This window comes from Tachypleus tridentatus, chromosome 9 (genome assembly GCF_004210375.1).
Source record: "Tachypleus tridentatus isolate NWPU-2018 chromosome 9, ASM421037v1, whole genome shotgun sequence".
Taxonomy (NCBI): domain Eukaryota; kingdom Metazoa; phylum Arthropoda; class Merostomata; order Xiphosura; family Limulidae; genus Tachypleus; species Tachypleus tridentatus.
In genome coordinates, this window is record NC_134833.1 from 77,814,895 (window position 1) to 77,832,134 (window position 17,240).

At 32.1% G+C, this 17,240-nt stretch overlaps 1 protein-coding gene across 1 annotated transcript in view; it reads right to left on the bottom strand.

Annotated features, from left to right (window-relative positions):
- Window positions 1–4,629: 4,629 nt before the first annotated feature.
- Window positions 4,630–17,240, bottom strand: part of LOC143225549 (uncharacterized) — a 127,792-nt gene continuing 115,181 nt past the window's right edge. Inside the window, exons 33-39 of the mRNA XM_076455202.1 lie at window positions 14,994–15,116; window positions 13,508–13,747; window positions 12,162–12,296; window positions 11,851–12,006; window positions 11,103–11,411; window positions 9,294–9,580; window positions 4,630–7,416 (exon numbers count right to left, since the gene is read on the bottom strand). Of these exons, the coding sequence (XP_076311317.1) occupies window positions 7,141–7,416; window positions 9,294–9,580; window positions 11,103–11,411; window positions 11,851–12,006; window positions 12,162–12,296; window positions 13,508–13,747; window positions 14,994–15,116 (1,526 nt within the window). The 3' untranslated portion in view covers window positions 4,630–7,140. The remainder of the gene's footprint in view (window positions 7,417–9,293; window positions 9,581–11,102; window positions 11,412–11,850; window positions 12,007–12,161; window positions 12,297–13,507; window positions 13,748–14,993; window positions 15,117–17,240) is intronic.

The window sequence follows — 17,240 nt, forward strand, 5'->3', positions numbered from 1 at the left end:
CACCGTCACAATACAACACGCCCACGGCTGAAAGGGTGAGTATGTTTGGTGGGGCAGGGATTCGAACCGCGACCCTCAAATTACAAGTTGAGCGCCCTTACCACCTGGCTATACTGGACCAACGTCCGAAATCTACAGTATACTAACCGTGGCAAACCAACAACAATATTAAACTATTTATCGGCGTACCGTTCTATAAATGTTAAGGCGAGGTTTTAGAAAATTCAGTTGGGAACAATGTAAAATATATATTGTTGGTTCTTGCGTTCGATTGTATTCTACAAATTTAGAGAATAAGAGGGAATTTCGCAACACGTTTAACTCGATAAGTCACATGCATTCGTAAATATATATATTTAGCTAGAAAAACATCAATATTAAAATAAATAGGTAATAGTAAATCTTTTACAGATATAACTTTCAATTCCGTCGACCCTTACATCCGTTTAGTTAAGGTCATTCATAATTGCCGTGTGGTGTTAGATACGACGTTTATTGCCTTTGATTGTTATATCTGTTTAGTTAAGGCCATATATGTTTGTTATGAGCAATACCGGATTAAGGGTTTTATTGATCCCAAGCTTTTCAACTTATACAGGCCCCCTCGAGACAGAATCTCGACATGCAATACATTTATCGTCATAGCTTGAGGCCTTCTAATTAGTGTGAGGCCCTGGGCTTCAGCCCGGTTAACCCATGCCTTAATTCAACGGTTGGCTATGAGGTGTTATGTGCAAATGTTGATGTCTTTAGCTGTTATATGGTTTGGTTTTGTTTGAATGTCGCCGTCTCTAATTTAGCAGTGTAAGATTAGAGGGAAAGCAGCTAGTAATCGCCACCCACTGCCAACTCTTTGACTACTCTTTTACCAACGAATAGTGGGATTGACCGTACCATTATAACGCTCCCACGGCTGAAAGGGCGAGCATGTATGGCGAGACGGGGATTCAAACTCGCGACCATCGGATTATGAGTCGAGCGCCTTAACCACCTGGTCATGCCTGGCCAGCTGTTATATGTGTTTAATTAAGATCATATATACTTGTCATGAAGTGTTGGATACAACATTTACGATATTTGATTGCTATATTTATTTTGTTAAGCTTTATAATGTTTTTGAATATTTTATTTTAACAGTAAACGATGAAGTGAGGTGTTATTAAATGTCTAATGTTTTTACATTAAATAAAACGTTTAACAATGTATGATCTGGAATGTTTTGTTTTTATCTTTTGTCATCATAATTCTAAAGTTTGGTGTGATAGAATGGTATGTTTTGTTTAGAATTTTGCGAAAAGCTATACGTGAAAGATTAGAGGGAAGACTGCTAGTCATCAAATAATTGGATTTACTGTCACTGTATAGCGTCCCCGCGGCTGAAAGGACGAGTATGTATGGTGGGATGGATATTAGAACCCGCGACCCTCAAATTGCGAGTCTAGTGCCCTAAGTGAGATAGAAGTGTGAAACTCAGTTTATCATTCACTTGGTGTTTTGAAACTAAATGAGACTTCTGTGGAACTACATCACTTGTCAGTAGCTGTAAACAAACTCAAATTAGAGAATAACCACTTGAAAGTGGCTGATGCATTACACAGTTTTAATGGCATGACACAAAATCCATACAAGACAACTAAATTACTTAAATCAGTCTTAGGTCTACTTTCTTCATTCATCCCGACTGGCTCTATCCTGTACCAAACCAATAGCCTTCTTTCACTACGTCCAGATATTCACCTGACAAAGGTAGTAGGCATCACTGTTGGTTTACTGTGTTCATCTGCTTAAAATACACAAAGAACCTTAGTCTACATTCCTTTTTATTTATATTCGCCATTGGGTTGCTGAGAATAACCAAGCTTTCTTTGGACGTTATATTATCCTGTTATTTAACGTTCTCTCAACCTCTGCACTATCTAGCTCTTAAAACTCTAGTTTAGGTAGTACGGTAGTTGGTTTATAGAAAATGCATTACCTAAACTTATTTCGTAGTGTATTACAAAATCGGTCTAGTTCCACAAAAACATCAGTATATTCACCCAATTCCTTTCACTGTGCTGCATCTAAACGGTCTGCAGAGTCCTCAACTAGACATTTCAAATATTCTGGGAAGCAAGCGTTTGCTCTTAAATGAAATGTGATTGAACAATTACCCTTAGCTTTGGCCTTTGTATTTAAGCAAAGTTGAAATAAATCTGAGATTAGATGACGTTGTTTAATCCAACGATCAGCTACTCCACCTATGTCTTACTATCATTTTCAAGTAAGACATTTTCTGAAAGTACCAACTAAATATCTCTTTAGCAATTGTTCTATGCCGGTATTACGGACGATTCTGAAGTTTCTATCGTCGTTTGCTACAACCTGATGATAATCACTGCTACAACAAATTCTGTTTTCACTTCTGATACGCGTATAACCTCTCTTTTCTTAGGTTTCATAGAAGCTAAGTGTTACACTGATTGTACTATCTGCACTGACTCGCTTAGGCCTTTTAAATCCCAATTATCATGTAACATCTGTTTTCATCCAGTTTTCTTGGATAATCAGAAACAACTGTCTCAGTTCTCTAGTTTATCTATGTTCATTTAATTTTTCTAGGTTCTGTACTATCTGATTATTATTATCGAGAAAATGAGCTTACTGATACCACAATCAAACTGGTCTTCACTGGTGGCCACTGTTCTGTTACAGAGTTAGAAGTTATTTCATTAAAGCTCCACTTTAACAACAGTTTCCTTAACCATTGTTTTCACTTCCAAGGAAGTGATCCATCAACATGTGAGCAGTGTGAAACTATGTTGCAACCAAAACAAACATTTCAGTACAAAGCTGAATAAACGATTGTCTATTGTTACAAACAAGTACAAAGACATTCCCACCACTTAGACAGCTGTTAAAATAATATGTTGGAAGCTCCAACAATACACCACAAAACAAAGACATTTAGAGACATGGTGAATCCCTGCTCGACATGCGCACATTCAGTACACCGTTTCCAGGATCAATCCAGTCAACACAAGATTTTCTTTACCCACAGAATCACAGTTCATCTGTAGCACAAGTGAAACTAACTGCATTGTCTGGACTAGTATTAGAGACAACTATATTTATCCTGTGGTGATCACAGCAAAACAAAATTAGAGGTCTCTTTTAACTTACATAATCAGCCTATCACTAATAGCTATAATGAAGTTTGTGTCAACTGGTTGAAGTGATGATTTCACTTGGATTGCCTGGTTTACTGCAAAATCCTGCGGTGTTCAGTCAGAAAGTTGGCTTCACTATCTTGTTTATATCCCACGAGGTACATGATATGTGTTGAGATAGAAGTTGAAGTTGTGAATTAAAGCTACTGGTTAGTTTGGAATTAGCAGGAGTTAACTGTTCTGCTTCATACTTTCAGTGATTGAAGGATCGTATAGATATTCAATAATGAAGTCCATTACGTCAAATTAAAAAGTTTTGAAGGAATTTGGGTTTAACTTTTGGCGCAAAATCATTTTCAAGGTTTTTCAACTGTGTTAGAAACTATATTTTTCCATAAAAATTACGTTTTCTGGGTTTCTCTTACGTTGGATTTAGCTAGGTATGTCTTCACATTTAAGATTGGAAAGTCCAACATTCGAGTCGCTACGTTTTTCTAATTGTTATGCGTATTTCCGGTTGTAAGGGTGTTATAGTGCTTTCTTTACCCATACCAGCCGTTTTTACATTTTTAAGATAATGTTGTAATTTTCAGTAAATTCATAATTAAAAGAATAATTTCGAAACAAATACCAATTTGTTTTGAGGTAATTTTATTTATTGTTTGTTTGTTTTCGAGTTTCGCGCAAAGCTACTCGAGGGCTATCTATGCTAGCAAGATAAGACTAGAGGGAAGGTAGATAGTCATCACTACCCACTGCTAACTCTTGGACTACTCTTTTACCAACGAATAGTACATTATAACGCTTCCACAGCTGAAAGAGCGAGCATGTTTGGTATGATGGGGATTCGAACCCGCGACCCTCGGATTACGAATCGAGCGCCATAACCACCTGGCCATGCCGGGCCAATTTTATTTACTTACTAAAAATCAGACCACACGTTCAGTTTTCTCACACCTTTATATAAAATTTTTAATTTAAGGGAACATTGGTTATTGCAGAAAAATATCTAAACTGGCTGGGTGATAGAAAAGCATCTCAGGTTTTAACAAACCAATTGGTAAATAAAATAAAATAACGATTTTTCGAATTAGTAAAATATTTTGTACTCTGAAATTAGTTCAGAAAAAAATATCAGTCACGAGATTTTACTTTTTAAAAAATAACTCACAGGAGAAAAATACCCTCTCACATTCAGTTTTTCATAAAAATAAAAACAGTACAATGACTGTTTACAATCAACGCAGTATTTTGGCTTTATATATATGAATATGTATGTATTACTACCTTGTAATTATGACGATGGCAAATTAATACTTTTAATAAATCAAATAAAAGGGTAAAGACAACTGGAGTAGCTATTAACTTTTTTCAGGTCATGTACCTATGATACAAAACAGTATTACTACAAATAATTGAAAGTAATGTTTGTTAGGCTATTCTGATTGGAAGCCCATAGAATAAATGAGAGAAAAAATAATTTTGGCAGTGTAAAGCACTTCTTCCTTTATTTAACTTAAAACAACATGAGCTATTTCGAAAACAAAACAAAACAAAAAAACAAACAAACACAAATTAATCACATGGTCAAATTCATTTCATAACATCTGGACTAAGTCAACCAGGGCCACCAAGAGTTTTCAGGGCTTCTGGTAAATATTGTTATATGTGACGCCTCTCTCACTCGTTCCTCCTGTTGCTTTCTCTAGTTTTACATTCAAGGCGTTGGGCACTCAGGAAAGATTCCTCAGCCCCCCTCTCGTTGGGCCTGATGACAACATACATATAAGAAAGTCATGGCAGTGTGAAATGCTATTAAAATGAAGGACGACTTGTAAATTAGTTGAATTTGACATTTTATTGAAACATCAGAAAACGTTCGAACCAGCAGTCATGAATGTGCCACAAGTTTCGATACTACCTAGTGTATTTCTCATTTTCACCCTTTGATATAATTTTAAATTAGTTAAAATATCTTATAGGAAAAATCATCAATGGTTTAATGTATGAATGAAACTGATAAAGTTTTCATACAACTGAGAAGCATAGCAACAACAAGAAGACTCAAGAGGCCATTTAAAAAATGTTATAAAACTTATAAAAAACATGATTTTTAATTACCTGAGTTATTAATATACTTTTCAATATCAGTTAGGTATAACAAGAAAATTTATTTTTATCGTTTTTTATGCCTTACTGATCCTGAGTTTCCTTGATGTTTGAGACACCTTTACAGCCACAAGAGCAATGTTCAGAAAAGTATTGTTCTGTTGAGTTATTATGGGATACGTTTCAAAACAATCTTTCACAGTTTTAGGCATTTTGGAGGGCAAAGGTAAACATCAAGTACTGGAGAATGGGGGTGATTAAATATATTTTTAATTGTTCAATCACTTCAATTAGCTAATGCTTGTGGCTTTAACTTGAAAGAACATGAGAAAAATACATAAGCAGCTACTATGCTGACACATACTTCCTGATAGGTCTATTTTTCACCATTATTTTAAACTAACATGGTTAGTAAAGTTTTTACTAAATTCTAGATGTTTCAAGATCTGTATCACCACTTACTTTATATCCTTGATACTTCTTAATAATGGGTTTTATACTAGTTTGGAAATATTGAACGATTAAAGTTACTTTGTTACTATTTTATAGTGTAATAGATACATTAACAGCAGCAAGTTATGGTCTAACTTAACATCTTAAATTTACACAACAGTAATAGACCTAATAAAGAAAATGAATATCACACTTACATTTACTACAATTATTTTTAACGTTTTACATTAAATTACTATACCAGAAGCTTCTAAAAACAAATCTTAAATTATATTTAGATATATTTACAAAAACAAGTACTTTTCACAGTTTTAGGCAGTGTTTATTTGTAAATTTAATACAGATTTACTGTCTAGACATTTTGCAAAATGGGTACAAGTATTTTTACAATGTTTAATTTCAGATTAAAATGATTGCATTATAACTTCTAGTAATTAAACTTTCCTTCTTAGTTAAGTCTGCTAAGATATGTATTATGTGCCTTTACAAACAAGCAACATTACAACTTGTTGTTGCAGGATAAAATGAAGCAACATTCACAACCTTTGACCCTTGAACCTGTATTATTATTATTTAAATAAGGCACATCTGTCTTTATCTAAACAGAAAGTATTTTAAACTAACAAATTACTTTTCTTAAGTTATTTATTTATTGAATCAATGGCAACATCAGGGGGAATTGGACACAACCTTAAATATTTGTGTCTCTCCCTATCCATCCCCTGAAAAATATCTCTACTGAAAACAACAACTCAGAGAATACCAAGTCATTAGTTATCAGAAAACAAAAACCATAAAAAAAACATAAGAAAAACCAATCAAATGCAACACCTACCAGTCCCTGGTATATGTAGTTATTTCTGTAATCAATCACAATAAGAACATTTGAAAGTTTTACTAAAACAAATGTAAAAATTCAAAATTTTGCTATACAAGTACAGTTATTTCTTGTAATGAAGTGAAGCACCATATACAATTTACCCATACAAAGAATAGTAAAAGGATAAAAAGTTGGATAGTCTGTATAAAGTTGTTAATAGTTGTCACTATTAAGCTGTAAAAAACAACAATAGGCAAAATAAGTGAAATATTCCAAACACAAGACTATTCATGTTGGTCATTTACGATGAAAAAAATTTTACATAAAGGAACAGACCAGCAGGAAAAACAGCAGCACAAATAAGTACATTAAACTGTGCAAAATATTGCAGTTTATGCTTTGGAAAAACAATGTGTATGTATATACACACACACACACTTGGGTTTTGTATTAGAAACAAAAGTCGATAAAAAACACTAAAATCTCTATGTATGAAAGCTTTTGAAAAACTATAGACGTTATTTTTTTACATTTTTATTCATTTTAAAACATCTTTAATATTGCATAAACAAAAAATAATGCAAAGTACACATATAGCTTAAGGTTCCTTCATGACAAAATTCCTAAGTTTGAGTTCTTGATGCAAACAGCACACCTACTAATATGAGACCTGAGATTACCAGCCTTAAGGGTCTCACTGGCAGGCCGCTCAAACTGGGATTGTTGTTCTATAGTAGATAACCAAAAACTATACTTGTTAGCAAAGTAATGGCATGTCCCACGGGCACCATTACACTCAATAAATGGAGTGGCTCTAAAGTCTTCAAGGCAGCTCCCAGGACTGGACAAGGACTGACCACCACCTTCTGCACCAGCTGCTGTGTGCTTTAAGTAACAAAAATTACTTCAGATAATGTATTAGTTTATAACAAGGTGTTTCTGACTAATTACTTGATTAAGAAAAATATTAGAGCATTGGGTTGTGTAACTTAGGTTTTAAAAGTCCTACAATGATAAGTTTTGTTAATTTCTGAATAATGATAATCGATAAGTAATTATTTCTGTATCTCACATGCTCTCGGCACATCTAAAGTATTTTAGATTATCAATGCCGAGTAAAGAACATTTGTCCAAACCAAACAAATTGTTATGATATGATCTGATCACAGGATTACCAAGTCTACAAGTATGACAAAAGCTGAAAAACAACACATTTTGGTGGTTATATTGTATAGTGTTGCATGACAAAGATATAAAGATTTACCCATAGGTTAGCAGTTACAGCTTTAAGAAAGAGAGTTAAACAAGATAAAAATTAAACTTAAAGAGTTAGTTGCACACACACTTAAGAAAAAAAATGAAAAGCAAAAATGCATTACATATAAGAACAATTAGACTGCTAGTCAAATTGCAGTGAATTCCAACACTTAAGTAAAACTATAATTGCTGCTATAAAGAGGAACAATCAAAGAGGCCTGATTTAAGGTTGTTGTTTTTTTACACCATGAAAAAGGTACAGTGAAAATATGTAAATGAAGATGAAGAATTGATTAAGAGAGTTAACAGCTATCATAGGTGAGTTATGAATAAAGGTCATAAATAACTGATATGAAAGAAAAACTATGTTAATATTATATGTGAAGGAAGGTCATTAGATAAATATGATAACCTGATGTTGAAAAATTATACAGAAAGATACATTGCATGTTAAAATAATCTGGATAAGAAAATTACATCACAACTAATATTGCAGGACAAATGTAACCTTGTAAAGCAGTAAATTATTATATGGTGTGGTTGACATTTACAGGAGGTAGGTTAAAATTAAAGATTTGCTTGATTTAAGTTCCAAGTAACAGAACTTGGTAGCAACTACCTGCAAGACTGATGAGTGCATATATGGAGGTTTTCCATTGATACCATAAATGCAAAATATTATGGTACAAAGAATATAGCTGTATAATTTGACATTGGTATTTGTATTCTGTCAGATTAGGTGTTAATTGTTGATATAACAAGAAGTGAATATAGGATTTGAGCAAAGGTTTGGTGCTTCTGTTTTTAAAGGGCAAAGAAACAAAACAAAAAACAAATCAGTTTTTATTTTTGGAATGGGGCTTATATGGGTCTGCAATGCTTCATGATTTGGTTTATATATCGATCCAAAAACCTTTGAAAGATTAAACATTACTTGGTATATAGAGATATTGCCAGCAGATTAAATAAAGGAATACTGATGATATAAAGAAACCTGCAGTCTACATATGGCTCTCTACAGGACAATTTTAGCCAAGCTCTTTTGCATCATAAGATATGCTGTATATGCTAATTTATATTCAGATATATCATTTCTGACTTATGAGTGGTGAAGGGGGCCTTGCAGCTCTTCAGGGTGTGTTTGAGGGCCTCATACTTGGTCCATGAAATAGTTTAGGTTGTCCATCACTAATGCAAAGCCAAAGGGATTTCTTAGTTTTTTATGGTTGGTTTATGAGTAATTTCACAAAGAAAGCATAAAAAGGTGAAATTCTGTTGATGAGTTACACAAAACCTTTATTTTCACAAATAAAGATGTGTTGATTTTAACTCCTACTTTACCATATTCAAATTTTACAAAACTATTTATAGTAGACACTAAGTAGTATCAGGAAATCACGGGTAGAGTGTTGACTTAGTTTTAAAACATGAATTTTGTGCTAATATTTGAGGTGTTTCCCAAAATACAGTATATGATTAAAATACACCATAAAGAAGTTACCTACCATTGCAAAACTATAACCAATCCAAAGTACACTCCATTCTGTTGGACAGTCAGGAATGGTAACAGACTGACTGTGAACAGCAATAATATTAGAAGGGGCTTCACAGACAACACAGCGACTGATGTATTGGCGAATTCCTTCTTCTCCAACAGGCATCATTGGAATAGGAGCAGTAGTAGAAAGCCAATATGATTTATCATTCCGACTAGCATAATTACAAACACTGTTGAAGTCACAGAAGAGGAAAGGCATTGTACAGAAACGTTTAAGACAGGAGCCAGCATAGCCTACTCACACCAAAAGATAAAATGAGTGATTTGAGAGAATAATATATATAATATACTAATCATGAGAAATAAAATTTATTATACTCTTTAAACACATCAGTACATGATTTACAATTCTGAATAATTTTTGTTAGCAAACACCCACAATGTTAATAATTCATATGTGAATAGTATACAAGTTTTACATTCTTAATTCTACAAGGCAATATTTAAAAAAATTTTGAATTTCCCAAAGTGTAGCTCACATGGTACATTTTCTTTTAGCATTTTATATTCCCCTTGAAAAATTATGAAATTAGTCCTAAATTATTACTCTCAATAAAGTTATCATTGCTCAGACAAACCATATATTTTGTAGTCTTAAGTTTGTTTGGTTACAGAACTATCAAATATAAAATCAGACCTCTTCTCCCATACCTGTCTGTCACATCCTCTCTTTCAACATTTGTTAATAGTTCTCTTTTACATTTAATTATATATTACATGTAACTAATAGAAAGTCAAGCTTTTATCTATCAAATGATGTATTGTATAATGTTAGGTTCTGAACGGTTAAATGTTAAATTAATTCAGAGCACAAACATTATTCCCATGAGAAAGCTAACGACTAGCTTGGATGAATTTGCAACAACTCTTTTCACATAGTTAGAAAGTCAGAAAATGTTTGAGAAGTAAGGGAATGTGTCTGTGTTTTGCATGTTATTAGTCTGTATTGTTTGGTGCTTTATTTAATTAAATAAAAATTATTAAGTGCATTACTATCATTAGTATAAAACATTATGGTCAACAATTGACAGGAAGAAAAAAGTAGATTGGTTAAGTATTTTATTCTCCTGTTTTTATATTTATTCTTTATGTATAATTATACAAGTAACTGAAATGTAAAAATACGGATCCTTTTAGGTTAGTTATGGTTATATTAGATAAAATAAATAATAATATTATAATAAAAATGTTTCATGAGGTACACATGCAAGCATCCTGTAGTTTCATGTCACAATTTGAAGTCATTCTAGAAAGAAAACAAGGGTAATTTAGAGTTATTTATTTATTTTTGGTTGTTACGATCTCATTCAAATTCACTGATTCTGTTTTGGAATAGGGTAGGGAAAATAACAGATAAACTATAAAGTTTCACTGAAAACAAATATTTAAAATGTATCTAAGATGTTTTAGGGATTACACAAACGAATTTTGACAGTTTTAATTTTAATATGAAAATTATCTGCACACATAGTATTCAAAACAAATAATATATTCATGGACAAATCTTTACTGTATCGAAAATACTTCACTACAAATGATACATTTGTGTACTCTATACTAAAAGTTAGAAGTATTAAATCTAAAAAGACTTTAAATGAGTACAAAGAGGCCAAGTTTTTAGTCAAATCGACCGAGCCAATATCAATATCGAGAATTAAGCATGTACTCACAGATTGGATATAAAAAAGCAGCCTATGTAAGGTTAAAAGTTAAAGTATAAAATAATACGTTTTTGATAAAAGAAAAATCTAATTACCTAAGTCTTGGTGATGAGCTTTTTCATTGCCTTCAATGTAAAGCAAACTGTATCCATCCCACATTTGTTGCATTTGCTGTGGGCACTGAGGTACATTAGAAGATTGGCTGTGGCGTACCAGTAGAATTCCCATTAAATAATCACTTCCTGGTAGACCTGGGGGTCCTGGTGGACCTGACAGTCCACTTAGACCAGAAATACCAGGTTGTCCTGGTATACCTGGGAAACCACCAATACCTTTTAATCCCTGAGGGCCAACCAATCCAGGTAAACCTACAGGTCCCCTTCTCCCTGGTTGTCCTGGAGGACCTATTACAGTCGACATTAAATATAAGCAATAAAGTAAATATTTTCTATTATTTATCATTTTTAAGGACAGAAACCTATACGCATTTTTGTACATATTTTTTTCCTATTTGTTATTTTTCTTTTCTGTATAGCCTTTATTATTTTACAAAATAAGTTTCTGTGAATGATTCTTTATTACATATATTATTTATTTGGTGAAATTATTTATAACTTCCAATTAGACAATACTTTATCTTGTATCTTTTTACATAAATCTAGACACATTTGTGTTTTATATAATCTACAGAAAAATAACTGTCTTCTTTCACTTTAAATGTTTCAGCAAAAACTTCAGTCAACAGGAATTGTTATTTTATGTTCTCAGAATTTAAGCACATATTACTTTACTATTAAACTTTCAAGTATTTTGTGTTACTTACAAATCAACATTTATACATACCAGGCAATCCTGGAGGTCCTCTTGGGCCTGATTCCCCATTCTGTCCAGATTCTCCTTTTTCTCCTGGGAATCCTTTATCTCCCTTCTCACCATGATACAAGTTTATTGGTGCAGGAACACCTTTCTCTCCCTTTGGTCCACCTTTTCCTTTTTCACCTTGATGTAAGAGAGAAGGAAATAACTGTACAAGTCATTTCAGTTATATAATAATGAAACATATAACGTAAATATCTTTGTGAAAATTAAGTTGTATGTCACATCTGTATTGACTACCATAAACAATCACAATACTGTAAAATAGTTTCTCTCACCTTGTAGTCCAAGGAAGCCAGGAAAACCTTGATAACCTCTTTCCCCTTTGACTCCAGGAAGGCCTGGCTCTCCTGGAAAACCAGCAGTGCCTTTGTCACCCTTAGGCCCATAAAGTCCCGGTAATCCATCACGACCTTTTTTGAACAAGTAATCAAAATCAATTCGTTTTATAAAAACCAAAATTCACAGCTTTTATAAATGAAATAAAATTATAAAATAGTTCTAAAAACTTTTGAGTATCTGTTCTAATAAAGTGAGAGTTAAGGTGAAATGCTTACTAACTCAGTTCTGTGTATAAATAAAGGAATCTTAAAAATATTAAATGATAAAGTTATTTTGAGATGTATATTTTTAAACAGTTATAAAGTTTGAAAAATCAGTTTCACATTCAAATGTTTTTTCTAAAAAATTATTCAATAACAGTACATCACTTATAAGATATACAATTCCATAGTATTTAAAAAGGTATAGTTCTTCTCTATATATGAAATATAATATTTAATCCTGTTACAAAGATAGAAAAAAAATCACACTTTCAAGTAAAATTTATTACTGCATTTGACTTAACAATGAGATTGGGTCAAACACTTTTTCATTGTGAAAAACAATAACAAAAAGAGAAGATATCTTATCCATTCATTTTGGAACTATACTTTTAGCAGCTAAACCATTAATGCTATAGCTATACTTACTATAGTCTTAACAGCTGAGAAAATCAAAAGCATCTGTACTTTATGCATATTAAAGTAATAATAACAGAGTTATAACAAAACAATTAAGGTATACCTACTGCAACAAAAGTGATCATATTTGTACTTGCTATAGTTTTAACAGCTAAAGAAAAGAAATTAAATTGTATATACGTTAACTAAATCACTAATGATAGTTACAGGTGTTACAATTTTAAAAGCTAAATAAAAACAAACTGCATTTACTGCAACAAAATTAACAATTCTAATAATACTCACATGTTTAATAATGAAAGGTTAAAAGTGCAACTATGCTTTTAACAAGTAGTTATAGAGTTATACCACATATTGTTAATAAAGATTACTAATACAATTATAATTTGTGTAATTACACCAACAATTCTGTAGTAAAGCTGAACCTGCTACAGTGTTATTACTTTCAACTATATTTCTAACAACCAAAACTATAGAAAAACTAAATGTTATCAGATTAACACTATCAACAGCAAGTATATCAGTAGAAGAATTATTTCTAGCCTGAGTAAAAAACAACTGTAATTTCAATAATCCATAATTACTTCAGGATGGGTGAATTAAAACCAAATTGTAGTACAGCTGTTTCTGTAATAGCTAATAATAGCTTTAACATATTCTACCTGAAAATCCAGGTTCTCCTTTTTCTCCAAGTGGACCTGGTAGTCCAGTCTTTCCCTTTTCACCACTGGGCCCAGGTAAACCTGGAAGTCCATCATCACCTTTAGGTCCAGGAAGTCCTTGTCCAGGAGGTCCAGGTCTGCCTGGGAATCCTTTATCACCTTTGTCCCCTGGAATTCCAGGTAGTCCAGGCTCTCCTTCTGGTCCTATTTCTCCATCATGACCCAGAAATCCTTTATCACCTAAAACATTAAATGAAAGTTAAATTCACTTTATAACAACAGAGCATAGTAGTAAAAACTATACATTCTTGATAATGCCAATACTTCATTTATATAAACAATTGATATTGTTCATTCTACTTTACTCAGATAGAAAGAATGGATTTATTTTTTGTTATTTTTTATTATAATTTTATCACAAGGTTATCAAAAGAGTAATCTATCTTTCAATTGCAGTCCTCAATTTCAATATGATATACTAGATGGAAGGCAGTTAATCAATAGCACCTACTACCAATTCTTGTCTGATCTTAATTTTAGGATTTTACTGTGACTCTCACAGTACATCCACAGCCACAAAGTGACATATAACACATTTTTATGGCATTGATAGTGCAAATCATGAAATTCAAATTCTCATTCCCAGTTATTTACTGTTAGAACATACCTAGCCTAACAGCAATTAATATATTTTTTAAAATTAAAATTAGTTTAATGATAATAGCTCTTAGTTTAAAAAAAATATTATTAGCTTTAAGTGATCGACAGATTGTGCCCAACTATATAGAAGTAAAGGTGGTCTTTTTGAGAAAAAACAATAGAAATATATTTATACTGAAAATACAATGATGCAATTGTATGAGAAAAAGAAATATTTGTATGTGAGCTAAAAAGAAGAAAAATAGTACATCAAGGCAAGAAAAGGAAGTGCAGAAGCAACTGGGCTTTAAAGGTAGATATGGAGGTTGACAAAGAAATATAGGTATACTGGTAATGAAGTTTGTTTTGGAGTATACTTGGCTTGGAAAGGGGATTTGAGTATATATGGATGTGAAAGGGAATATGGGTGTATCTGGAATGGAAAGCTTAAATCTGAGTATAGTTGGACTTGAAAAGTTGTTTCAGAGTGTACCCAAGCTATATACACAATATAAATACATTAATACTACAATAAAATTTATAAAGGTGTCTGGAATAAATACGATTGTATGAGTGTGCTTAGATTAGAAAGAAGAGATATACATGTAGCTTGTTTGAAGAGTGTTAGTTAAATTACAAATTTTTCAACACTGGACAAAATGATGTTGTTAATAAGTTATTTCTATATATTTTACAAAAACAACATTACCTTATAGAATAAAATACTTAACGTAAAACCACAGTACTTAAATTACATCAGTGTTTAACAGACTATAGGCCAGATAATTAACTCAGGTATGTTGAAATTTTCAGATAACATATTTTAAATAATACATTAAAATTTTACCTTTTAAACCAGGTTCGCCATTATTTCCATCTAAACCTGGCTGACCTGGCAGTCCAGGTTCACCCTGCTTTCCAAAGCCAGGATGTCCAGGGAGTCCAGGAGGTCCAGCTTGTCCAGGTTCCCCTTGAAACCACAATGAATAACATGTTCTTGTGAACTTACAGGCCACACTCCAGTTGAAGCAATTACACTGTTATTACTCAGATATAATGGTTGCTGCATGAATTTTTAATTAATAAATGTAAAACCATTATACATTTAAAAAGTAAAACACAGCTGAACCAGAACTCCAGTAGCTATATGCAACATGAGATGCATGTGAGGACACAAGGTAAAAGATTGTGAAGGTACAAAGACATAAAAGACCATTACTGCTTCAGACTTTAGCTCTGGTAACTTAATTGATTAATAATTGTATGGTATTGAATCAAGGTAATTCAACAGATGAACAATCAACTTTCTAACCTTTACAATTATTATAATACTATGATTTATATACTGAATCTTAAAAAACCTACTTTCCTCAATAAATTTAATTTTGCTTAAATATGCATGGTCTATTATGCCATGGTAATTATATGGCAGTTGAAATTGAGGTTATATCCTTGTAGATCAGATGACTGAGAATTAGGTTTATAATACTGGTATGAGTTAAGAATCTCAGGTTAAATCCTAAGTTAGACCAGAGTTATTAGCTTCCTGATTCATTATAATAAAACAAAGGTGGAGAGATCATTATATACTGTCTTTTTAAAATGTAATATAAACCATACAATATTTCAATTCCAGTCTAATATCAAAATATTCACAGTTTTAAAGTAATAGCTTAATAACAGCTTATTACATCAAAATATAGTTTGTTACATTTTTAAGTTACAAAAAATATAGGTTAATAGAATCTTGTGAAGTACCCATCTATACTTCCAAGATGTTTTTGAAACCACCAATAATACCATTTCCAGTAAGAAAAAGCTATAAAATTCCACCAGAATGAATTATAAGCAACATAAAAGTGTGGTTCTTTCCTTCTTAAATATCTTGTAATGTGGTGGAGGGAAAGAAAAGAGGCAAGACATGTTTATTTGTACACTTAAAGATAAAATTTAAATTATTAGTAATTAAGTTAAAACTTCAAGAAAGGTTTGAGCAAGTTAACATAGCATAATATTTAAGAATAAGGGATATATTAGTCCATCTAGATTATCCCATCTACAATACTAAACTAAAACTATTTTACAAAAAAATAGTCAATCTTATCATTCACATATTTATCAAGCGTTCCCCAAAACTCACTTAACTTTACTGCCTCCACCCCATCCAAAAACAACCAATTCCAAAGACCAAATACTATTAAAAAAATAAAAACTATTTTAGATTATGATGATTCTTACCCTACCAAAATTAATATGTACCCTTTAGTCCTACCATTTTCTTTATTAAGTATGGAAAAAGGTAATGCATAACCACTACCAATTTCCTTTACAATCTTAAATACCTCGATAAGATACCCCCTAGCTCTTCTTTTAAGAGAAAACAATTTGAGATATTTCAACCTGTCCTCATATGACAACTCCTCCATCCCAGGCACCATTCTAGTAATCCTCCCTCAGAAACATTTTCAACATTGCAATGTTCTTCCTAAGGTAAGGAGCCCAATTATGAATACAATACTGCAAATGTGAACTTACCTGTGATCTATACAATGAAATTATAACTTTTTTTAAAACTTGTATTTAATATTTATGCTGATAAAACCTAAAATCCTATTTTAGGAACACTACAATGCTTGGTAGCTTAAGAGCCTAATCAACCACTATACCTAGGTCCTTTTCTTCCATAACACTGGTAAGGATATTCCCATCCATATTATATTTGTAGTTCATATAATGATAACCCACATGAATTATCTTGCATTTATTATAATTAAAACCCATTTGTCATTTATTTGCCCAACTTCACGAAATTATCTAAATCCTTTTGTAAAGCAGCAACATCCTCCTCACAGCCAGTAACACCCAATACCTTAATATTAACAGCAAATACAGGTAATTTATTGTCATTTCCTTCATCAAAAAGAGCAAAGGTCCTTTTACTGAGTCCTGAGGTACTCTCTTCTAACATTAATCTAGTTTGACTAATTCCATTTATAACAACCCTTTGCTTTCTTCCAGCCATTTTCTTATCCAGTTAGCCAACTTATTTCCCATAACTATACTTATACATGTAATATTTTTAAAGCCTTTTATG